This window comes from Mirounga angustirostris, unplaced genomic scaffold, assembly GCF_029215605.1.
Source record: "Mirounga angustirostris isolate CCGP_5_RB_7025 unplaced genomic scaffold, mMirAng1.0.hap1 SCAF_4, whole genome shotgun sequence".
In the NCBI taxonomy this organism is placed as follows: Eukaryota; Metazoa; Chordata; class Mammalia; order Carnivora; family Phocidae; genus Mirounga; species Mirounga angustirostris.
The window spans coordinates 169894200-169918656 of NW_026991712.1; the positions used below are offsets into that span (position 1 = coordinate 169894200).

The 24457-nt window shown below is 49.6% G+C and overlaps 1 protein-coding gene across 10 annotated transcripts in view; it reads right to left on the bottom strand.

Moving 5' to 3' along the window:
* Positions 1–5617: 5617 nt before the first annotated feature.
* Positions 5618–24457, bottom strand: part of WDTC1 (WD and tetratricopeptide repeats 1) — a 65794-nt gene continuing 46954 nt past the window's right edge. For 3 of the 10 annotated variants that reach the window (XM_064589700.1, XM_064589696.1, XM_064589699.1), the window contains 10 exons: positions 20181–20363; positions 19332–19426; positions 18799–18914; positions 17296–17371; positions 16595–16703; positions 15082–15255; positions 11786–12021; positions 10124–10304; positions 9005–9197; positions 5618–7603 (listed from right to left, as the gene is read on the bottom strand). In XM_064589700.1, coding sequence (XP_064445770.1) covers positions 7406–7603; positions 9005–9197; positions 10124–10304; positions 11786–12021; positions 15082–15255; positions 16595–16703; positions 17296–17371; positions 18799–18914; positions 19332–19426; positions 20181–20363 — 1561 coding nt within the window. In that variant the 3' untranslated portion in view covers positions 5618–7405. Of the gene's footprint in view, positions 7604–9004; positions 9198–10074; positions 10305–11785; positions 12022–15081; positions 15256–16594; positions 16704–17295; positions 17372–18798; positions 18915–19331; positions 19427–20180; positions 20364–23110; positions 23299–24457 lie in introns of all 10 variants that reach the window. The other 7 variants (XM_045898349.3, XM_045898346.3, XR_010411041.1 and 4 more) reach the window with 6 other exon arrangements.

Sequence of the window (24457 nt, forward strand, 5' to 3'; positions counted from 1 at the left end):
GATAATTCACATAGAGTTCTTGTAAGGTTTATTTGACCGGCTATGCCTGAACAGTTTCTGGCCCCAAATAAACACTCAATGTTAGCTATTGTAGTGGTGAAAAGCACCCATCACAATTGTAGAACGCTTACTCACTTAAAAAGCACTTGGATGCACATAATCTCACTATGATTTGGGGCCTTCTTACAATGTAGTGAAATAACCAGAGCAGGTATCAAAATACCCATTTTACTGATGAGGGAAATGAGCCCATAGAGGTTCAGGAACTTTTCTGAGATCTAAGCACATATTAGATAGTTGGGGTTTTGAGCCTCGACCCTGGCTTTCTCTGCTGGTGAGCCCTCTTAGGTCTACTGAAGAGTGATAAGGCTGAGAGCAGCCTGAGATTCGGTAAATCACCACAAAATAGGTGCCAACTATAGCCTCACTAGGACCAGGCTATTTTATATATAAAAAAAAATGAGTCGAGAGGAGGAGGCAGAACAAGACCAAACAATAGAGTACCCCATGCCTGCCATCATGTCCATCAGAATGCTTTCCTCCCACACCACCCCTGCCAGACACAGAGCCTGGCAAAAGGTGGGGCACTCCATGGCAGAATGTACAGGGGAGGACTTATGATTCCCAGTGAAATCCAATGCTCAGGGACCACGCACAATCCGCATTTCTATCGCACGTCTTCCAGATAATGTGGAGGTTCCAGGAGATCAGGGATTAGTCTGTTGTGTGCACTTTCATTAAGCCAGTGCTAGGCACAGAGGAGGAGCTCAAAAAGGATCATGACATTTAAGTAAGAAAATGATTTTTAAAGACTTGGACTAGGAATCAGAGATTAGGGATCCAGTCTTGGTTTTGCTTCTAATTCACTGGGTTCCTTGGACAGCCCATCCCCTTTTCCTGCCCCTCTTTGGAACTCCTTGTCTCTCTTCTGAAAATGTGGAGTTTAGGGCTAGATCAGTGATCCTCAGCTCTGGCCATACTTAGAATGAATCTGGGATGCTTAAAAATAATGGATGGATGCCTGGATCCTATCTCAGATCAATTAAAACAATCTCTGGGGTGGGACACTGGTAGTTTTTAAAGTATCTAGGTGAGGGGCTCCTGGACGGCTCAGGTCATGATCTCAGAGTCCTGAGGGCTCCATACTGAGCATGGATGGAGGCTGCTTCAGATTCTCTTTCTCCCTCTCTGCCACTCCCGACCCTCTCAAAAAAAAAAAAAAAGTAGTAGTAGTATCCTGGATGATTCTGATGGTATAGCTAGAGTGGAGAACCTCTGAGCTAGATAGTCTCTCATTGCCCTTTACGTTCTGCACCCACATTTCAGCATGTGCTGAAGCAGAGACTGGGAACAGGCCTCTAAGGCCACACCTACCCACCACAAACACAGGCGGCCCAATTTTTTTTTTAAAGTAGCCTCCCTGCCCAGTGTGGAGCCCAGTGTGGCAGCAGGGGCTTGAACTCATGACCCTGAGATCAAGACTTAGATGCTTGCCAACTGAGCCACCCAGGTGCCCCACAGGGGGCCCAATTCTAATGTCTGTTTTGCTTGCCAGGGTACCTGGCTGGCTCAGCCAGTGGAGACTGCAACTCTTGATCTTGAGGTTGTAAGTTCTAGCCCCATGTTGGTTGGGTATAGAGATTTCTTAAAAATAAAAAAAATCTTAAAAAAAAAAAAAGAGTGTTTTGCTGTACATTCACTGGGCGGGCTCATCTGACCCCACCTCTCTTATCCGTAGGGCTGGTGAGAGCTTTGGGTGAGTCACACATGCAGAAACACATTAAAAATGGAGCACCACGCAACCTTTCTTACTCCCTCTAGTTTTGCCTTCTTCAGAAAGTCATATACTTGGAATCATACAGTGTGGCTTTCAGACTGGCTTTTTTCATTAAGCAATATGCATTTAGGTTTCCCCCATATTTTTGTGGCTTGATAGCTCATTTCTTTTTATCACTGAATAATACATTGTGTGTCTCTGTCACAATTTGTCGATTCACCTTTTGCACGACTTCCTGGTTGCTTCCAGTTTTGGGCAATTATGAATGAAGCTGCTACAAACATTTGTATACAGGTTTTTGCATGGACATAAGTTTTCAACTCATTTAGGTAAATACTAAGGACAGCAATTGCTGGATCCTCCAGTAAGACTATATTTAGCTTTGTAAGAAACTGCCAAACTGTCTTTTCAAGTGGCTGTACCATTTTTGCATTCTCACCAGCAATGAGAATTCCCGGTGCTCCACATCTTTGTCAGCATTTGGTATTGTCAGTTTTTGGATTCTAGCCATCCTAATAGGTATGTAATAGGATTTCATTGCTGATTTAATTTGCAACTCCCTAATGACATAGGGCTGAGCATCTTTTTGTATGCTCATTAGTCCCCTGTATATCCTTTTTGGTGAAGTGTCTATTCAGATCTTTTGCCCATTTTTAAATTGGGTTGTTAGTCTTCATATTGAATTTTAAGAGTTCTTTGTAGATCTTTGTATATTTGGGGGTACAGACCCTTTATCTGAAATGTTTCGCAAATATTTGGTCAGTCCTTGGCTTTTTCATTCTCGTAACGATGACTTCGTGGAGAAGTTTTTAATGAAACCCGATTTATCAATTCTTCCATGGATTGTGCTTTTGATGTTGTTTCTAAAAACTCATCACCAAACCCAAGGTCACCTGGATTTTCTCCTGTTTATCTTCTAGAAGTTTTACTGTTTTGTTTTACATTTGGGTCTATGAACCCTTTTAACATTTGTGAATGGTGTACAGTGTTTAAATCCAGCACTATTTATTGAAAAGACTATCCTTTTTTCATTGAATTGACTTTGCTCCTTTGGCAAAGATCAGCTGACTGTATTTACGTGGATTTACTTCTGGGTTCTCTATACTCATTCCATTGATCTATTTGTCTAGTCCTTTTGCCAGTACCACACTGTCTTGATTATTGTAGCTTTATGATAAATCTTGAAGTTGGGTAATGCCAATCCTCCTTTGTTCTTCCTTGACTTTATTATTGTGTTGGCTATTCTGGGTCTTTTGCCTCTCTATATAAACTTTAGAATCAATTTGCCGATATTCTCAAAACTAGTTGCTGGGATTTTGATTGGGATTTCACTAAAGTTATAGATCAAGTTGGGAAGAAATGACATCTTAATAATATTGAGTCTTCCTATACATGAGCATGGAGTATCTCTTCATTTATTCTGATTTTCCTTGATTTCTTTCATCAGAGTTTTATAGTTTTCCTCATATAGATCTTGTACATATTTTGTCAGATCTACCCCTAAGCGGTGTGTGCGTGTGCGTGTGTGTGTGTGAGTGTGCTGAATAGCTGGGGCACAGGGGATTTTTAGGGCAGTGAGATTATTCTGTATGACAGTGTAATGATGGATACATGACATTATACATTTGTCAAAACCCACAGAACTATACAATAAAGAAAGTGAACCATAGGGACTTTAGTTAATAATGATATATCAATACTGGTTCAGGGACGCCTGGGTGGCTCAGCCGGTTAAGCGTCTGCCTTCGGCTCAGGTCATGATCCCAGGGTCCTGGGATCGAGGCCTGTGTCGGGCTCCCTGCTCAGCGCAAAGCCTGCTTCTCCCTCTGCCTGCCGCTCCCCCTGCTTGTGCTTGCTTGCTCTGACAAATAAATAAATAAAATCTTAAAAAAAAATCAATACTGGTTCATTAATTATAATAAACACACTACAGTAATGCAAGATGTTAATAATAGGAGAATCTGAGCCAGGGAGAGAGGGGGATATATGGGACTCTGTACTATCTGCTCAATTGAATGTAAGCCTAAAACTGCTCTAAAAAATAAAGTCTGGGGGCACCTGGGTGGCTCAGTCGGTTAAGCGTCTGCCTCCGGCTTGGGTCATGATCCCGGCGTCCTGGGATCGAGCCCCGCGTCGGGCTTCCTGCTCAGCAGGAGGCCTGCTTCTCCCTCTCCCACTCCCCCTGCTTGTGTTCCCTCTCTCGCTGTCTCTCTGTCAAATAAATAAAATCTTTAAATAAATAAATAGTCTATTAAAAAGTGGGGGGGGATTACCAACTCCAAATGAAAGGGAGCCCCTGGCGAATGAAGTCTTCCAGTGGCTCCTCCTTGCTTACAGGGCCAAGCCTACAGCCTCTTGTCAAGCACAGGGAGTCCTCTACAGTTAGACTGCCCCTTCAGCCCATGAGCCACTCCACCCTCTACTGTGCAGCTGAACTGAATCATTCGGGCTCCAGGAGGGAATCTGGGACTTTACTCTCTTGACCTGGGACACTGTCCCTCCCTTGCCTGGTCTGCAGAAGAAGTTTCTGCAGATTTCAGTTTGGACACAAAGAAGTGATACTGGTCCAAAGCACCTGCTTCATAACACCACCTATTGTGCTTCTGTTTCTGTCAGGATCTCCTTCCTGTCTCCTGAATTAAACCAAGAATACCCTAGCATACCCTGCTGCCTTCCCATCACTCCCTGTTCTTTCCAAATGTACAAACAGAAGAATTAACAAAATTTCAGTAGTGAAGTTATTGTTCCCACAGTCTTGAACCACAGTCCCGAAACTGCATCAACAACCTTGGGGGGCCATAGCAAATTCATAGGGGGCGTGGTAGGAGATTTTAAATTTGGGAGATACTCAACGTCTGCTGGCTACAGAGAGATCTACTAGCTCAAGGTAGATCATAGTTTCATCCTCAGGTTGTGATACATTCCTTTGGTTAGGTCATCTTTGAGAAGCTGGGTCTTTGGTGGTTGCTGTGATAAAAAGCCACTGAAAGTCAATGTGGAACAGGAAGTGAGGGTAGTAGTGTCCAGTCTGATTAGAAAATCCAACGAGCTTTATAGTGCCCAACAAGCACACAGATCCCATTGCTGTATTTAAGAATGAAATAAAAGTATTGTTTCTTCTAGTTTGTATGTATTATTATTTTTTAAAACAGTGACTTGGTAAGACATAGTCCTTAATATGTGATTTGAGTATAATTACTTGATAAATAGAACTGTTAGGCATTTCTTTTGGTTTAGAAGCTCTGTGAGAAAATTACCGAGCCACTAATGCTGGGTTAGTGCTATGAGCTGAGAAAGTTTGGGAACTTCTGGTCTAAGATATCCTCTAATCCAGGGCACATCAAAAAACTGTAGGTTGTGAAATCCATTTAGTGGGTTATAGCCAGCATTTTTTCTCCTTCATAAAACACCATAATGGTAAATAGAACACACTGCATGTAGCAAGGGCAAATATTATTGCGTAAAACTTATGTTCATTATATACACACAAATAAGCATGGGTATCTTGGGTCACAGTGTAAAATGTGTATTTCTTGTTTGGGTTGATTTTAGAAGTTTGAAAAGCCACTAAGACTTCAACCTCCTCATTTTGGAGATGAGAGAACAGCCTGGCGAGGGAAAGCTGATTCCCGCAGTTCACAACCACCAGTACCAGGCTCTGCTGCACTCAGCCCCGCTATGCTGGGTGCCCACTGCTCACAGGGATCCTGCAAGGCAGGCCTCATTCTACCCAGTAGAATGTGGTTACTCAAAGTCACATAGCTACAGAGGTGAGGGATCAGGTACCCTCACTTTGGTTCCAAGACCCATTTGCACCCCACAAATGCCAGCAGCCACACCTAGAACAAAATGGTTTTAATCAATTGCGTCACCCTCACTCTCCTGGGAGCGGAGCAACAAAAAGGCTCGGCTCCTGCCCCCAGAGGACAGTAAGGCTTATGTGTCTCTCCACACTGCAGGGCCCAGGCTGGGCAGGCAGGGGGCGGGGAGGGGGGGGCAGGGAGGGAGGGAGGGTGGGAGGCAGGGAGAGAGGAAATGGCAGGTGGCTCAAACACAGGAAAGCAAAAGGGGCCCCTGCTGGTCCTTGGGCCCCAGGGCCCAGCCCCCGCACTCCTGCTTTCCCCTCCCTGGCTCGAGAAAGGTCATGGAGAAGAGACAGGGGAGCAAGTCCCAGCAGCAGGAAAAGCAGCAGCAGCTGTTTCCTTCACCAATAAATATACTTCATTACCAAGCTAGGAGAGAGGGGTGGGAGAGGGACTGGGTGGGGCGGAGGGGGAAGAAGCTGCCACCTGTGTTGCTGGGATTAAAGCAATGACGAGATGGTGCCAGACCCCCCACCACTATCCTCACCACCCCCCTTCTTAAAACTGTGAAAAAGCTTTTAACATGGCCCTCCTGTCTCCAGGGCTGCTCTGAAGCCTGACTGAGAGGAGGCACCTGGCAGAGACCAGGCGGAGGGAGGGAAGGACGGAGGGAGGGAAGAAGGGAGGCTGCAGCTGGAGGGCTGGAGCCAAGTAAGCACTGAGGGGAAAGAGGGGGGAGAGAGGAGGAAGGCTGAGCAACTATCAGGAGCAGCTCCCAGCTGAGAGCCAAGGGGGCAGAGAGAGGCTTGGTGAGTGGTGGGGTGACTGCTGTCCAGTGTTAAGCTTGGGGCTGCTGAGGAGGGAGGGGGCCAAGTTAGGGATTTTCCCGTCTGAGTGGCTCAGGAGACCCACCCCCCTCCCCCCAGAGCAGCAGGGGGACAGAGAAAAGCCATCACTTCTTTGGTCTTTGTGGCGGCTCAGCACGTGGAGTGGGAGGGAGGGCAGAAAGGGCCCTTAGCAGGGAGCGCCACCTCAGCAGAGTAGGCCTGGCTGGGAGCTCTGGCAGAAAGGTCACAGTGAGGCCAAGGAGCCCCCAGAAAGGGGAGTGGGAGTGGTCGTAGTGCAGTGCAGAAGGGTATGGCGTGGTGCTCCACCCTCTGCCAGGGCCCTTGGGAAAGGCTAAGCCCCCAGAGGTGGCCAGTGAGCGCAGGCGCGGGGTCCAGAGCCAGCACTGGGAGAAGGGCGAGGACGCTCTCCTGCCCAGGCTGGGGACTGGCCTCACCTACTGCAGGACTCCCACCTTCCTTCTGCTTCCACCCTGACATGGTGGCTCTGGAGGGAGGGTGGGACCCCATCCTTTTTCAGAACCTTCCCTGAAGCCACAGAGGAGCTAGCCTTGCCCGTAGGAGCAAGAGTGGCAACAGGTCAAGGCTAGCCCTTACGGACTGGAATTCCACTCCCCTTCCTGTCGCCAACTGAAGTGTAGGGCAATCCTTGAAGACAGCTTCAGCCCTTGCCTCCCAACCTGAGGCAGGCCAGAGCCCGCCAGGAACATGGAAGTGGGAGGTGGGGGGTATTTGGAGGGGCTTCCCCTCCTGCTCTTCTGCTCAGAGCTGGGGCCAGTCAAGGGGCAATCTGCCCAAAAGTCTGAAAGCCAGCAAGTTGTAGCAACCCCCCACCCCCAATGCCAAACTAACAAACAAAACAGGGAAATGAAAAAATGGGGGGAGGAGGGGAAGACAAACCAAAACAGAACCCCCTGACCTCCTGCCCATGGTGAAGGGTCCAGCCAGTAGCAGGGGCTGGGGACCAGAGCTAGGAGGGTCTAGCTGGGCCGGCACTGAACCTGGCCCTCGGAGCTGTCCTCGTCGTCAGAGGCCCCAGCACCCCCACTGCTCAGGCCTGTGATCCGGTAGCCCATGTTGAGCAGCATCACCTCCAGTGGGTCAGCATTCATGCGTCGCTGGTTCGCCTGGGAAGCACCCTCCATGTCCTCCACAACTCGGCCTGTGAGGTCTTCACTCTGTGGGGGAAGGCACACATACCACTGGGATATATGTGTGTGTGGGGAGGTCGGCAAACACACACACAGATGGAGCGATATATGTAGAAGGCGCTGTACATACCAGGAGATGTACTTGGGATTTGTACGTATACTCATATGTGTATCTGGGTGCCAGGGAATGCACACACGGGGATATGTACAGGACACATGCTCACCAGGATATAGATGTGAGGGAGATGACACACCACATGGGGTTATACATATGGGGCCCATTTGGTAATATACACTGGGCGGACACAATACACTGAGGTATACGTGGGGGTGCACATGCTGGGATGCATACTGGGGGGGCATACACATATCAGGTTACGTATCGGCGGGGCCCCATACAGGAAACGACGGGGACATACCACATGGGGTTATATACATGGGGGGCCCATACATGGACATATATGTGAGAGGACTCACACCAGGGTCTGTTGGGCACACCTACTAGATACCCAAGGTGGGGGGCACAGACAACACCCCCCCATCCTACTCTTTTCTGTCATCACTCCCAACAATCCTTCCTTTATCTTTTTCCTCTCCCCTCATGGGACAGGCCTATAGGGTTCTCTTTAAAATTCACAGTAAATTGCCTCTGTAATTAGATACACCACTTGACTTCTGTCTTGCTGGCTAGAGAGGGGAAGAAGTGAGGCAGAGGGCAGGGGAGGCCTCAGGCCAGCCTGCCTGGCTACCCACCCTGGGAGTGGAGGGGACCACCCCATCCTAAGTGTCCCTGTGGACTGGACACTTCACCGGCATCACTTCTTTATCCTTAAAGCAACCTTTTGAGGTGGTGCTGTCATTCCCATTCCAATGTGCAGATGATAAAACCTGGGCCAGAGATGGTTGAGTCCCTTAGGCAGTGAGTGAAGGGACCAGGATTCACACTTAGGCTCACCAGACTCCAAAGCCTGCATACTTTCCATGTAACCAAGGGACTGGCTTTTGCCCAGCTTCGGGGAGGACACAACGCAGTGGTATATGAGGTCCCTAGGGAGCCCCTGAGGTACTGTTCTCATGAGGTGGCGCTGGAGACGCTCTGGTTCCCTCCCTATCTCCTGCACCCCTGGTTACTGTTTCCTGTATGTGAGTCTCATCTTCTCCGCTTGCTCAGGGATATGCCTCCAGAAGGCAGGCACCTACTCCTGCCCCTGGGATTGCCTACTGCATCTGGCACTTTCAGAATTTGAGGGCTCCCACCTTGACACAGCATTGGGCCCTTGGGTAAGAGTTCCCTCATCCTAGCAGCTTCTAGTCTCTGGGTGACTCATTTCCCTTCGCAATCCTCCCAGGCTCAGCCAGGGGCCTTGCACAGGGTCCAGCCCAGACTTTCTCCCTGTCTAGTTTTGGCCATCTTCTCTGCACCCTCACCTCTGGCCGGGGGTTCCAGAGCCGCACAACAGGGTCGATGCCGCTGGTGGCCAGGAAGCAGTAGCTGGGGTGTGGCTGCAGGCAGTTGACAATGGACTCGTCCCCTTGGAGCACACGGACCAGGTTGGTGGTCTCCTTTTCCCAGATGAAGAAGGAGCCATCGTCAGAGCCACTGACGATGTACTGAGCGTTGCTGGCAGAGGGGCAAAGGGCAGGGAGGTCAGGTGGGGTACTGCCCTACAGCCTCAAGTAGAGGCTGTGTGGCTTAGGGCAAGGGGGAGCAGGGAAGTCTGGAGCTGCTCATTCCCCCCGAACTCTGGGGTCTTCACATGGCTCAGAACTCCCCCACACATCGTAACCCTCTCCATTCTGCAGAGCCCTAGTCGCTGTGCAGCTATTAGGCTCAGGATCAGGGACTGCTTGGGTACCTCGAAGATACTCTCCCTCAAGGCACATTATAAGCTCCGTGGGTGCTGGATCAGATTTTGCATCTCCTACGTCTCTGGGAACACTCTTGTCTAAGCCTTCCCTCAGCAGTCCTAGCCTTTCTGGGTCCAGAACCCCCACCCTACAGTACATCTGCCCCTCACACACCATTGACACTTAGAGGGGATCTTGATGGAGAGACTCTCGACAGTCAAGTGTTTCACCTGCCCAAAGAAAGTACACCATCTACAGAGGAGGGTTGGGGGTGATTGGGTCTGAGACATGGGCTATGTCCCTCAGTACCAGGGGCACAGTTCTGAGCACACAAGTGTGCCAAGACTGCCAGCCTCTGCGGGCTCTTGCCTCATACCCCAGTAGAGAGAAGCTCCAAGCATCCACATCAAGAAACCAAGCTCTGGCACATGGAGATGGAGAGAGAGGAGGTGCGGGATAAAGGCAGAGTCTAGGCCCTGCTGGATGCTTTGTGGATTACCTTATTATGACCCCATAAGTGGGGATGGCTGGTTTCATTTTACAGATGAAGAAACTGAGACCCACAGAGGTGAAACCATTTGGTGAAGGATACAGGTAGAGCTGGGATTTGAGACTTTTCTAAAAGCATTATGCCCCCGTGCCCCCCCAACCTCCTGCTGCCAACCGGGCTGTGCCCTCCTCCTCTTCAGGGCCTCGGACCTGCCAAAGAAATTGGCCTCCTTGATATCCGTGGTGGTGTTGCAGTGGCCACAGTAGCGGAACTGATAGTCGTAGCTTCGCTCCCGCAGCACCATCTCATCCTCGGAGATGGAGTCCTTGCGGCTCGTGCTGCGGAGGCGGACAGGACCGCCACCGCCACCACCAGCTCCCTTCTTCTCCTCTAGGGGCAGAGAGCAAGGAAAGGTGAGACCTGTCCCTCTCTCCCCTCCCCTACCTTGTCTCCACGCCTGGCCCTGTTTTCAGCCCAAGTGCTGACAATGTAGGGCTGCCTGCCTCTACCCCTACCCTGGAAAGCTGGCAATGACTGTGAGGAAGAAGCACCTTTGGACCCAGCCCTTGAGGATGTTCAAAAGGGGACCTTGGACGCTAGGAGGGCCTTGGCTCAGGTCCCTGAATCATGTCTGGAAGCCCCAAGGATGCACAGGCCCACAGTCTGTTTCTGTGGAGATAAGAGACAGGGAGGGAAGGTGAAGCCCTACTGAGAGCCTTGAAGGGATGATTTTTCTAAATAGACCCACAGGTCTGAAGGCAGTAAGGTCCAAGCCCTTCCTCCCTGGAAGACGACTTATAGATCCCAAATGAGGCACTGACCGGTTCAGTGCCTTGGGTAAAATCACAACAGTTTTCTCAGTGCCTTAAAAGGGCCTTGATTCTGCCTGCCTCAGGGCTTTTGCATAGCTGGTCCCTAGGCCAGGAAGTCTTCACCTCCCACAGCTACACTTTGTATCTAGTTACCTCTTCTTCCTCACCCTTGAGATCTCTGATTACATGTCTCCTCCTCTAGAACCCCAGCCTGACATCAAGCCCTGCCCCATGCAGCTATACTGTATCAGCCCTCCTTGGCTCTCATCACACTCCATCTCTCCTTCATTGCCTGGTTCCTTCACTAGGGCTGTAAGCTCCATGAATACAGAAATCCCATCTGCCTTGTCCACAGCTGTACACCCAGGACCCAGCACAGTGCCTGGCACATGGTAGATGCTTGGTAACTATTCAAACAAATCAATCAATCGCATGGTTAGTAAACTGCATAGGAGAGAGGTGAGGATCCACATCTGCCTCCAGTGAGTTCACGTTTCATCACAAAACCCAACTCACTCTCCAATGCTACTGAGGTGAGCTGGACAGGGCTTCGAATGCTCTCTGTGAGGGTAAGGCAGTGGGTTCAGGGAGGCTGTGCTTTACCCAAGGTCACATGGTGACCACATGGCAGAGCTGAGGCTGGAACCAAAGGTTCCACACCCCATGCGTGAGGCATTTCCACTGCCAGCATCCAAACTGGAGTGAGTGCAACCCCCAGCTGCTGCCCCTTACTCACGGCTAAGGCCCTGTGAGCAGCTGAGAAGGCCCAGCTGGAGCTATGCGGATGGCCTGACTGGGCTCAGCTGACTCCTGTCCTGAGTCCCAGGCATTACGCCAGGTGCTTTAAACATGCTATTCCGAATCCTCAACAGAAACCCTAAATGGGAGGTGTTATCACTCTGCCTTTACAGATGAGGAAACTGAGTCCCAAAGTCACATGATTTCTGAATCAGCATCTGAACCCAGGCCTCTCTAATCTCAGAACCATGTCCTCTCCAGCATGTCCCATAGGACCTCAAATAGAAAGAGACAGCACCCCCCTCCTCAGTGCCCACTCACCACCGTCATTTTTGGAGAAGAGGGCTGCCGTGATGTCGCGGCCCAGTGCGTCACAAGCGCTGCTGTGGGCCTGCTCCGGAAACTTCCCTTTGAAGTCATCCAGGCACTCCAGGGCCTCGGCCACATACTTGAGCTCAAAGAGGCAGCGGGCCAGGCGGAAGTGTGCCTTTAGGTGGCATGGGTTTAGGGAGATGGCCTTGAGGCAGTCTCTCAGGGCATCGTAGTGGTCGCCGTCCCTGGGAAGGCAGGGGAGCGTGGCCTGGAGGTGGGGCCACTTGGCAAGCAAGGAGTCCACCCTGCCTCCTCTGCTTCCTGTGGCCACCTCAGCCCACCTCTGACAGATCTCAGGGCGAGGGTACTTGGAAATGAAAAGAACCCTGGCTCAGCCCAGGCCTTGCTCCCCAGGAGATAGAGTATGTTAAGATGAGTCAGGAACCCTGAAGTCTTGGGGGGGTTGGGGGATGGGGGTGTGTGTTTGAGAAAAACAGTGTCAGGCTGCCCTCTGCTGGGCACAGAGTGCAACTGCGCACTGGCTCACCCCAGGCACCCGCAGCTCTGCAGCAGAAGGCCTGGCATCTTGCCCACCTCAGGCTCCCCAAGCCCTCCTTCTCTCTTCCTCCAACTACCTCCTCAAATCCCCCCGGCTGGTCTTCAAAGCCATGGCCAAGGTGGGGGGCCCTCAAGGACAGTTCTGCGGTCTGGGGAAGCCAGAAGTGCCAGGCTGGGGACTCAGGGTCTGACCAGCAGGCAGCAAGCCCTCAGCCAGACCCCCCTCTGTCCTGGCTGACTGATCCACAGCAGCTGTGGCCTCTACCTCCCGGGGCTGAAGGATGGGGCCTGACAGACTGGCAGAGTCAGCTCTCTAGAAGCTGATGGCGAAGGGGGATGTGCATGCCAGGAACACCAAATTATCCCCACTCACTTCTTCAACCTCCCAAAGCATGGATGAAGGGAAGTGGGGATGGTTTTTAGGGGAGAGCGAGAGGGGAGGGGTCAAAGGAGAAGTCCCCTGCTCTCCCACCCTGTGCCAGAATATAGGCTACACTCCTCCAGCACCTCTCATCTGTTCCCACCTGTCATTTGGAGAGCCAGACAGGTCACAGGAGCCACTTCTCCTTTGGTAGCCTTTTTCTTTTTCTTCCCTTTCCCTGATGGGCTGAGGCGGGCCTAGAACCCAACTGTGCCAAGCAGCACTCCCCAGAGTTGATGCTCCTTCCACCAAGGCCCAGCTCACAACCCTCCTGCATAGGGCCAAAGCAGGCCTGACAGGGGAAAGGTCCTCCTGACTCTCCTCTCCCGACAGCACTCAGAGGGAGCATCCAGCCCTTGCAGCAGCCATGCTCAGATCAGGAACAAGCAGCTCACCAGCGTGGGAGCAGGCAGGGGACAGAGTGCTTTGAGGGTATGGCCTGCGTCAGAACGACTGGCTGTGATGAAGGAGCAGGCACTGTTCAGAAACCCAATTACCACCTGCAGAGTGCCCCTCAGAGCTCCTGGAGAGAGCCAGACAGAGACCAACCAGGAGCCAAGGGGTGACAGCTCCCACCGCATCCAGGAGCAGATGGCAGCCCTGGAGAGACTGGCCTGGGACAGAATGTGACATTCTACGGGTCACTGGCAGGCATGTGGGGATGGGGAGAGCAGGCTGGCCCCAGGGCTCACCCATCCAGACTCACTGCCAGATCAATCTCCCTGAAAGGGCAGCCCTCAGCACATCCCTCTCCAGCTCGAAACTCTTCAGTAGCTGCCCATCATCCCACTGAATCCAGGCCAAAACGCCACCACTCTGCATTCCAAGTCCTTCCCAGGCCAGCCCCAGGCTACCTCACAGACTCATCTCCTGCCAGTCCCTTCCAGAACCCTCTGCTCAGCCAAATGGATTTGTTGTTCTGCAAACAAGCTCTTCAGTCAGTCCCCCACCCCCATGCCTTTGTTCACACCATTCATCTCCCTGGGAATGTCCTTTCCCCATAATCCCCTCCTCCTTTTCATTTCCTTGCCTAAGTCTGCCCACACTTAAAGCCCATCAGACACCTCATCTTCCTGACACTTCCCTGACCCCAGCTAAAGTGACCTAACTTTTCTTAGTGCCCACAGTCCTTTTACCTGACCACTCAAAGACTCACTGCTTCCTGCCTCATCATGATGAACCCTGATCATGTCTTTGTCCTCTATCCAGAGGCTGGGCACTCTGGAGCACAGGAACTCAAAAGTGAAGAACTTTGTGTCCCTGCTATCTAGTGCATAGTAGGAGTTCAGAGAACATGTCAAGGGCACCCATCAGCCTCTCTTAGCAAGAATGCAAGAGTGAAACAGCTCTCAGTCTAAAGCATGGATGAGGACCCTGCCTTCTACCCCACTCCTGGGACAGAGAGGCAAAACACCTCAGGATGGCCCCCCAAACCATCACCTCCTGGGTTAGGTTGCCATCTGAGTCTTTGGCAAACTCTTGATGCCTGAGCTAAGGCCTATGGGGGCACCTTCCCAAAGCCCCATCTACCATCCTGCTAACTTGGGTGGGTTTCTTACGCTTCCCTCTCTGGCCTGCCTTGTTGCAGCCAGACGATGGCACACCAGCTGGCCTGTCTGTCTGGGCAGAGCCGACGGATGCCAGACGGAGCAGAAATGGCTGTGGGCCCAGCTCTATCCATCTCCAGTCCTGGCCCCGGCTGGGGGATGGGGTCTGCCTGCCTGCTTGCCTGCTGGTGCCGCAGGCAAAAGGGCTGGGAGCCCTGATGGTCTCCAAAGATAGCAGATTCTTCAGGAACCCGCTTTACCCCTTTACCACCAGCCACTATGACCCAACATGACCCACAGCCAGCTTCAGATCTCTGGTATATTGTCTGTGCTTAGTCCAATGATCTAAGAGCATAAGAAAGCAAGCCCCAAGGTCAAGGAGCTGCAGAATCATTTCAGACAGATACCAACTGAATTCACCAAATGCCTCTTTTCTATCTAGCAAGAATTCCACTGCTCCTTCAATAGTCCCAATTCAAGGCACAATTATCCAACAGTTGGGATTAATCATTCTCTCAAGTCCTACTTGTCCAGTGGCCATCTCACTTTATAACAAAACACCATGTTGAAGCTCCTTGTGAACATGTTCTACTTCACTGTGACCTTTCTTGGTGCTTGAGACTTCCTGACTTCTAGTCTGGAGGTGGGGAGGAGAAGCCTGGGCCTAAGGAGCCCTAAGAGGCAGTGGGATGCCACTGCCACCTTCCCTGGAGGCCTCGGCAACTTGGCTCCATCAGGTCCCCTGCCTTCATCCCTCATCCTAGCCCAGGTCCACTCACCACTTGCGCTTCATGTAGGCAGCAGCTCGGTTCCCGTAGAGCATGGCATTGTGAGGGGCCCTCTGCACGGCCTTGCTGTAAAGCTGAATGGCCTGGGTCCACTGCTGGCAGGCAAAGGCCTCATTGGCTTGCTGTTTCACACGCTCCAAGTATGGGGGCAGCTCTACCTGGGGGCTATGGGGAAGGACAGTCAAGTCAGGTCAGCCAAAGAAGGTCAGAGCAGCCTCTCAGGAAGTCTGCAGCCTTGCCTGAGGGCCACCCGTATTTTTTTTTTTTTTTTTAAAGATTTTATTTATTTATTAGAGAGTGAGCGAGAGAGAAACAGCACAAGAAGGGAGAAGGTCAGAGGGAGAAGCAGGCTCCCCGCTGAGCCAGGAGCCCGATGCCCGATGTGGGACTCGATCCCAGGACTCCGGGATCATGACCTGAGCCGAAGGCAGTTGCTTAACCAACTGAGCCACCCAGGCGCCCGCCACCCGTATTTTCTTGGTCCCTGGGATCTGCACTGTCATTTAGAAGAGGGGAGCACTTCTATCCTTGGCCTGGGTTACTTAATAGGTTAACAGGCACATGTCCAGAGACTCTGAACCAGTGAAAAAAACAGAGGAACAGAAATGAAGCTGTCATGGATAGGCTAAAGGTAATTCTCTCGCTCTCTTTTTTTAAGTAAACTCTATGCCCCCAACATGGGGGTCAAATTTATGACCCTAAGATCAAGAGCTGCATGCTCCACTGACTGAGCCAGCCAGGCACCCCAAAGGAATTTGATTTGATTCGATTCAATTTATTAGACAGGGAGCGAGCACGCGCACGTGAGTGGGGTGTGAGCAGAGGGAGGAGAGAATCTCAAGCCAACTTGTGCTGAGTGTGGAGTCTGACACGGGGCTCAATTTCATGAGCCTGAGATCAAGACCTGAGCCGAAATTGAGAGTTGGATGCCTAACTGGCTGAGCCACCCAGGTGCTCCCCAAAGGCAATTCTTAATCAAACTCCTGGGCATGATAGTAGCTAACCACCAGCCTCCACATTGAGCTGAATTGTGTGACCACCCAAGTTCCTCCCACGGATCTCTCTAAAGAGACTTCTGTTTCTCTCAAAGTTTAGAGGATTTGAACCCCTCTATATCCAAAGCCCAGCATTGGGCCTGGCAGTGAATAGAGGCCAAAAGATGGTATGGGACAAAGAAAAATGTAATGGGGGAAGCCCATCTATGTGGAATACCTTTAAAGAGAGAGCTCAGTACTAAGAGGCAGCTGGCCCCTGGGTTCTGCCCCAGCTACTGATACCAAGGGACTGGAGCTTCAGTCTGAGCATGACTGGAATCCTACCAGGTAGGAGCAGTATTGGAACCACTACTCATTACTCCATTACATCCCTTGCCCCAGTCCCCAGACTCTGAGGTATGTACCTGGATGGAAGGTTTACAACACATGCTCTTCCCTCCAATTATACTGTAAGGTACCATAAGGTGTAATTGGGACTGGGAGAGCTGGACAAGTCAGGCTGGCCTCACCTGACATGTCCCCTACTCTCCGGCAGCCGGAAGCCATTGCTATGAAGGTGCAGGCCATTGGACACGCCGTTGGATACACCATTGGTGGACATCTTGCCGTTCTGAACTTCTGGCAGGGGTGGGGAGAAAGAACAACAACAACTCAGGAGGAGCTCCTCATTTGCTCCTCAGCAGCCCTCCAGCTTCCATCACAGGATCTGATGGTTCCACTGTGGACCATACTCCCAGGGTTAGATCCATTCCCAGAAAGCAAGTTCTGACAGGCAGGCAAGTGCATAAGGAAAAGCCTTTGCGCCCTCTGCTGGTTGGAGAGGGACACAGCTTCAACTTGGCACTGCCCTTAGCTGGGTGTGGGGAAGGGAGGGAGGGGTGCCTAAATCAACTGTAGGCCCCAGGAAGGAGACAGTGAGGAGACTGATCCAGGACGAGAAAGGAAGGGCAAGTACTTCAGGTCCTCAAGAGACAAGCCACGGGAAAAAACTGCTTTTTCAGAGGGAAGTGAAAAGGGCCATGATGCAAACCCCTTTGACAGATCTCTCTGACCTACTGTTATCTCCCTTCTTACTGTAGAGAGTGTTCAGAGAATCTAGTCCTTTCGGAGGATCACAGCCACAGCACAAGGGAATGGGCAGCTTTCTCAGCCACTCTGCTGAGATGCCTAGCTCCCCAGCGGAGATACCCTACCCCAAGAGAGAACTTACCCCCTGAGGAATGGCATTTTCTAGGCAAGAGGAAGGTGTACGGCCGCTGCTTGTAAGTCAGGTCAAACAAATAGACCTAGAGTGGAAGGGTCAAGAAGAGAGACGGAGGCTGTGAGCTAAGAATGTGGTTGGCCGTGAGCAAGGCCTTGGTGGCTTGATGGCTCTCAGGAACACAGAGTGTTGAGCAGGGAGCCATCCGGCAAGGCCAGGAGGGGTTCCTGTGGAGCAAACCTCAGGCAGGAACATCTTCCCAGTTCCCGGCCCTGAGGGAGGACTGCTTAAAACACTGTCATTAATTAGAAACACATGTTTAAGTTGGAAAGGTCCTCAGAGGTCACAAAGCCAAATGTCTCATTTTACAGATGGGAAAACTGAAACCTCAGAGAAGGGAAGCAATTTGTCCAAAGTAACAATGCTACCTACTTCTCTCAGTGAACATTATCTATTATTATTTAATGTTTATTCAAGTCTTACTTTGCTTTAGGAACTCCAAATGTTTTTTATGACTTACCTCATTTCATCCTAGAAACTACATCATGAAGAGGTACTATTATTTTTCTTTAGTTTATTGTTTTTAGTAATCTCTACACCCAACATGGGACTCTGAACTCACGACCCCAGGGATCAAGAGTTGCATGCTCTTCCGACGGAGTCAGCTAGGTGTCCCAAGAAGTACTATTATTATCACCCCCTTTATAGATGAAGAAATATGGCTCAGACTTTATTTACCCAGGGCCATAAAAGCAGCATGTGGTACAGCCAGGACCCAAAACCAAGTCTGTCTGGCTCTAAACCACTCTGCTAGACTGCCTTTCTATTCATCCTTATGCTATCTTTAGGCCAGGTGATGGCTCAGCAATCTGAAGCCAGAACCATATTCACCTGCTCTCCATCCCAGTTCTTTGGTACATAATCCGCCTTGCCTTGTAATGTCATCAACTGGTTCACTTGCCATGTCTCCCCTGTCAACCTGGGCTGGATCGTATTTCACATTTGTCTCCTTCATCTTTATAATAATGCTAATCCCAGAGTAAGTGCTCAGTGCGTGTTTGTAAAATAAATGGATTTAAGCAAGGCTTACTAAATATCCTGACCGAGAACACGGAAACGGAAGGGTTAGTAACTGCCCATTATCAAGGAACACTCCTACAGCTGATCTTAACCCAAAGCCTGGCTCTGAGCCCCAGGGTTTCCTCCTAGGAAAATGGAGGATGAGGAAACTGAGGCTCAGAATAATGAAGACACTCACAGTTCAAACTCACAGTACACAGAAGGCCAGAATTTGAAGACAGGTCCGTCAGTTCTAAAGCTTAAGCAAAAGCCAAGGCCAGGGCACCTCTCTGGGAATTCCAATGATGCCATGTTGCTCCTACACTTCACCAGTCATTTGCAATAAGGCTATTGCTTCTTGTCTGCCTCATGGCAGTGGAAGTGAGGTATAAGCCCTGGCTGCTGAATGTGGGGTGGTGGTGGGGCAGAGCCACCTTGGGCAACCATACCTACCTGCTCCCCTCCCATGTTGACCAGCAGCTCTGTGCCATTGGGGCTGAAGGTCACATAGGTGGCAACCAACACTCTCAGACGATTGTTGTAATCAGGCAGCTTCACTGGCAGGTGACCTGCGGGGAGCAGCTCAGTTACCCTAATGTGAGGCTCCCCATCTTCCCCCCCCCGCCAGAGGGGAAGGGAGTTGTGTGAAGCCAACCATATCAATAATGGTAGCAATTATCTTCATCATAAAAGCAGCTGCAAGTGTTGAGCACTTACTATATGCACTAGGCTAATTGCTTTATATACTTTATCTCATTAATCATTACAATGCCATTTTATGGAAAAGAAATTAAGGCTCATCAAGGCTAAGTAATTTGCCAAAGGTCATAGGATGGCTGGTTAATAGCAGTCAGGATGAAAGCTCACATCTGCCTTGCTCTAAAACCCTTGCTCTTGACCACCACGCCATGCTATCTCCCTGTACTGCCCTGAAGAGAGTCAACGCCCAGCCAAGAATGTGGGTCCAGAGCTGGACTGAGCCCTACCTGCTACGTAATACTGGGCTGCACCATCCGGAAGAGGCTTCTGCCGGTCACAGAAGGTGTGGACACCTGCCGAAGGGCTCTGCTTCATGCTCTTCCTGGTGGGAAGGCAAACCGTATAGGTTATAACCCCTAGCACTACCCCTGGCTAGACCAGACCACAATCCCTAGAGGAAAACCTAAATTTTTATCTTTGAAAGGGGGTGCCTTTCTTCCTTACCTGAGCAACCCCACAGTTTCACCAAATAGATAGCCATGGCCACATACATTACAGTGCTTTACAAGTAGGTCCTATCCATCACCTTGGTCCTCATGACCACCCTATTATCCCCATTTTACAGATGATGAAGTTAAGGTTCAAGGTCCACTCCAGGTCATGTAGTGTGAGGAACAGCAGTGGTTGCCCAAACCCACAAATGAAAGTAAAGCAGGCCAGACATCCCTGCGCTTGTCCCAGGAGTCAACTGAAAACCCAGGCTGGCAGAGCTGCTCAGATCTGGGACTTATATGGAGCTTCTCATTATATTCTACATTTGTTTTAAAAAAAATAAAATAAAATGTACATTTTAAATGTACAAAAAAGAAATTACATGTACAAGATTATAACTCTGTACAAATACTTGCAGGAAGAGAACAAGCAGCAAATACTATACACAGTGATTTGTTTCAGGTGGTGGCTTATGGGTTGTTTCTTCATTTTACTTTCCATTATTTTCCAAAACATGGATTAAATTTTAAAAAAAAAATCACAAAAATTAAAAAACCCACCTCAAAAAGAAGAGGGCATGGCAACGAGGGAAAGGGGCAGCAGGTTCCCAGAGGCCTGCCCACAGGAGGCCGAACTAGTCATACCTGTGGTTATGGATCATGCGAATGTCATAGAGCCTCACAAAGGGCCCACTGGCCCCTACAGCCAGGCAGTTGTTGTCCTGGGGGTTGACGGTGAGGCACTTGGCCTCCACCAGCTGGCCACAGTACTCTGTCAGGTCAATCAGCACCTCCGAGTGTTTGCTGTTCTCCCGAAGGTCATACTGGCTGTGAGAGAGGACAGCGTTAGGGGATAGGTGTTGGGTCCTCCCTGTGAGGCGGGGGAGAAGCTAAGGTCTTGTTATACAAAGGAACTGGGAGCAGCTTTGACCTGTTCCTAAATAATAAGAATGTCAAAAACCACCACTCCTGGGGCGCCTGGGTGGCTCAGTCGTTAAGCATCTGCCTTTGGCTCAGGGCATGATCCCAGGGTCCTGGGATCGAGCCCTGCATTGGGCTCCCTGCTCCGCAGGAAGCCTGCTTCTCCCACTCCCCCTGCTTGTGTTCCCTCTCTTGCTCTCTCTCTCTGTCAAATAAATAAATAAAGTCTTTTAAAAAAACCCAAAAAACCACCACTTCGATTTCTTTCTTTCTTTCTTTTTTTTTTAAAGATTTTGTTTTTAACTAATCTCTACACCCAGTGTGGGGCTTGAACTCATGACCCTGAGATTAAGAGTTGCACACTCCTCTGACTTAGCCAGCCAGGCGCCCTGAAAAACCATTCCCATTTCTCAAGTGTTCACTGTGGGCCAGGCACCTAAAATAGGCTTCTCACACAATCTTATTCTTTATATAACTACTTAAGGTAAATACTACTGTAAAGATGTCAGTGACATTGCTATTAACTACTACTACTACTACTGATCACTAACAGCGAGAAACTGCTTTGTGTCCAGTACTGTCCCTAAGTGTTGTACGTGGATTATCTAAATCCTCGTGCTGTTCGCAGGTACCATTAGAACGCTGAGGCTGAAGCAGCGACGAAGCCTGTCTGGGATGACACTGCCAGTAATTCTGAAGCTGGGATAGCGCAGAGCTGGGGAGACCGCCTTTAACCACCTGGCTCTGCTCCTTAACTCCACTTTTAATCTAATTTCTTACAGGAAACAGAAGAAGTAATGGAGGTGACAGAAAAGAGAATCTAGAGGTTGCCTAAAAGCGATCTAGAAACACTCAGCGCCTCAAGACCAGCCTGAGCCCCACTCAGGAGGTAAAGGTCATGCCAGACATCCCCGGCAGTAGCACAGCCCTGCCTGCAGTTTGGGGGGCTCCTGTGCTGCCGATACACAGGCACAGGGAATGGGGAGGATGTCCCCTGCGTGCTCACCCACCTTCTGCCTAGACATTGGCAATAATCTCCACCCTGTCCGCCTTGCCTTTCTATGCTGACCTCACCAGATTGCTCTTCCTAAAATACTGTTTTTGTTACATCACCCTCCTGCTCAAAAAACTGCAGAGATTCCTCAATACTTCTAGCATGAGTTTACTGTTGGTTTACTTTTACCGAACTCCTCAGTCTGGTTTCTAAGACCTGATTTCACACCAACCTTGTTCCTCAGTTTGCTAACGATGCCAATTACAGCCATCCCCTCTGTGGTTATTTACCCTGCCTTCACAAACTGCTCAAGTTGGGGAGTCCACTCTGCTTTTCCTTGCCCATCCAAATCCTGTCTATTCTGGAAGGCCCAGCGTATGTATGTTCACCTTCTGCGAGGACACCTTCGCTGATCGTACCTTTGCCTAAGCACTTAGGCTCCAACCCTAGATGCTTAGCCTCTACCTGCTGCCCTGGCACAGCCTGGTTAGTCAGGGTCAACAAGAGTAACAAGGAATTGTACCTGCCACCGACCAAAGTGCTTTCTGTCTTCCAAGTACTATCCTAAGGTTTTACAGGCACTATCTTGATTTTAATGCTCAGGCCAACAAGAGAGATATTATAATAATTCCCATTATAGATGAAGAAACTGAGATTCAGGGGTAAAGTGACTTGCCCCAAACACTGAGTGACAGAAGCAGGACTTGATCCCAGGTCTGTCTGACATCAGTGCCCTGTTTCTAACTGTTGTTTTATAGTTCATGTATGATTTAGATATCTCTCCTCCTTTGTAACAGGGAAGAGGGCATAAAGTCCTGTAGGCATTAAAGCAGGTTGGAGAGATAAGGAAAAAGTTCTAAGGTCACCTTTGCAGAAAGGAGTTAAAGGGCAATGAGACCATTTTAGGATGAAGGGAAGTAGAGGCAAAGGTTGACAAACCAGGCCACTGGAAAGGGGGAAAGTCCACTTTACCATTTCTGGCTGGCTATCCCCTTCTCACACATATGCCCACTGTTCAACTATTTGAGAGAAATGTATCAAGCACCTCTACATGCTAGGCACAGTGCTGGGCTCTAGGAACAGAACCAGGGACAAGAGAGAGATGGAGCTGCTCTGACAGTTCACTGTTCGGTGACTGATACAGACAAAAAGATAAACCAACAAGTAAATAAAATAAAAGAATTACAAATGGGACTGGAGTTATAGAGGATACAATTAGCGTGCTGAGACAGAAAAATGGGGGAGGGGTCTACTTCAGACAGGATAGTCAGAGAAAATGCTTCTGAGGTGATTCTTAAAATGATCTCAGGGTGAGAAAGAGCCAAACATGGAAAGAACTGGGGACAGAGAAAACCAGGTGGAGGGAACATTAAGTGTGAAAGCCCAGAGGAGGCTGCCTCTGTGTTGGTGACAGCAGGCTGGCAGGCCTGGATGTAGTGGAGGAGAGGGTAAAGAGTGGGGAAGAGGAGAGCAGGACAAGCAAATGTTCCCAGTTGTATGTTCACAGACAGGTCCCCTGGGCAGACAAATAACGCAACTCTGCTGAAGGGAAGGAACCAGGCCTGTGGAAGGAAGCAGTAGGGGCAGATGGGATGGGGGGAGCCAACATGCAGGGTGAGCAGGGGAGATGCAGGTCCCACTCCATGCCTCAGGCCCTTACCGGATAAGCCCATCCTCAGCAGCACTCCAGAATGTGTTGGGCCACATGGGCGCTGTGGCGATGCGTTTTACCCGGTTTGTGTGGTCTCCAAACATGTGGATTGTTTCCTTTACTGTCAGGTCGTGGACATGCACTTTGGAGTCAGCTGCCCCCGTGATCAAGATGCGGTCCCCAGCATGAGGCAGGAACTGCTCCAGAGAGATTGAAGAAGAGATTGGCAGACAGTGGGGATAGGATTGGCCAGGAAAGAAGACTAGCCTGGATGTTAGCACCCTCTTTCCTTCATTTCAGGTAAGAAAATGAGCCCAAGACAGTCCACTAAGGCAACTGGCTCTCAAGCATCAGCCCAGCCCATAGGCCTATAGGTCAGAATTGGGACATACACCTTTACTTTGCTGGAATAGTCCTGATTTAGGCCAGACTGGACTAAGGAACCCTTTTCCTCTGATTCTTCCCAAGGTAAGAGCTGAGTGGATGATAATCACAGCTGTTACCATTTACTAAGCATTTACCATGTGCTAGACACCTGGGCACATACCTTATCTTATTGATATTTAAAATAACCCACTTAAAATTGAGGTTTAGCACTAACATTGAGTTAACTCAAGTATGTCTGATTCCCATGTGCATATTGCCTCATGAGGACTATTTGATAACCTGAGGATTACATAATAAATTAGCCTTAAAGTGAAAAGGATTCCAGTGTTTTAAGAAGGAAGTAGTATTTTAAGTTGGTTCAAATATTTCTGGAGAACAATCTGGCAATAGGTAACCAAATAAAAGATGTTTCTATCTTATAACCCTAAACTTCCACTCCTGAGAAATAATTCTATTAGAAAAAAGGGACCTATGCAGAAATGCTCAGAGCAGCACTCCTCATAATGACAAATACTGGAAATGGCTCAAATGTTGGACCCTTGGGAAGGATTGAGCATCAGGAGGAAACATCTCCATGTAGCTGAGAACCAGAACATTCAGATGAAGTTGAGAATAGAATATTCCAAATGACATGTGGTAAGAACAGCCATAAATATAGCTTTGAACAGTAATTTTTAAAAAGTGTGCAGTTCTATCACCTCGTTTTGAGGAAGAAATATTTGGGTATGGGGTTAGTTGGCTCTTTCTCTTCATTCTTGAATTCAAAAATTTTAATTATCTTCTTTCTTAATTGAAAAGCTTCTCTCAACCCATAACAAGGCTGAACGGGTGCTGGGGTTGAGGCATTACTCTGCATTTAAAGAGCTCAAGTCCTACTACATGAAAAGAGCAACAATTCACTCTTTCCACACACCACTATCTAATGGCTCACCAGGACAAGGGCTAGATGAACCAGATGGAATTTAATTA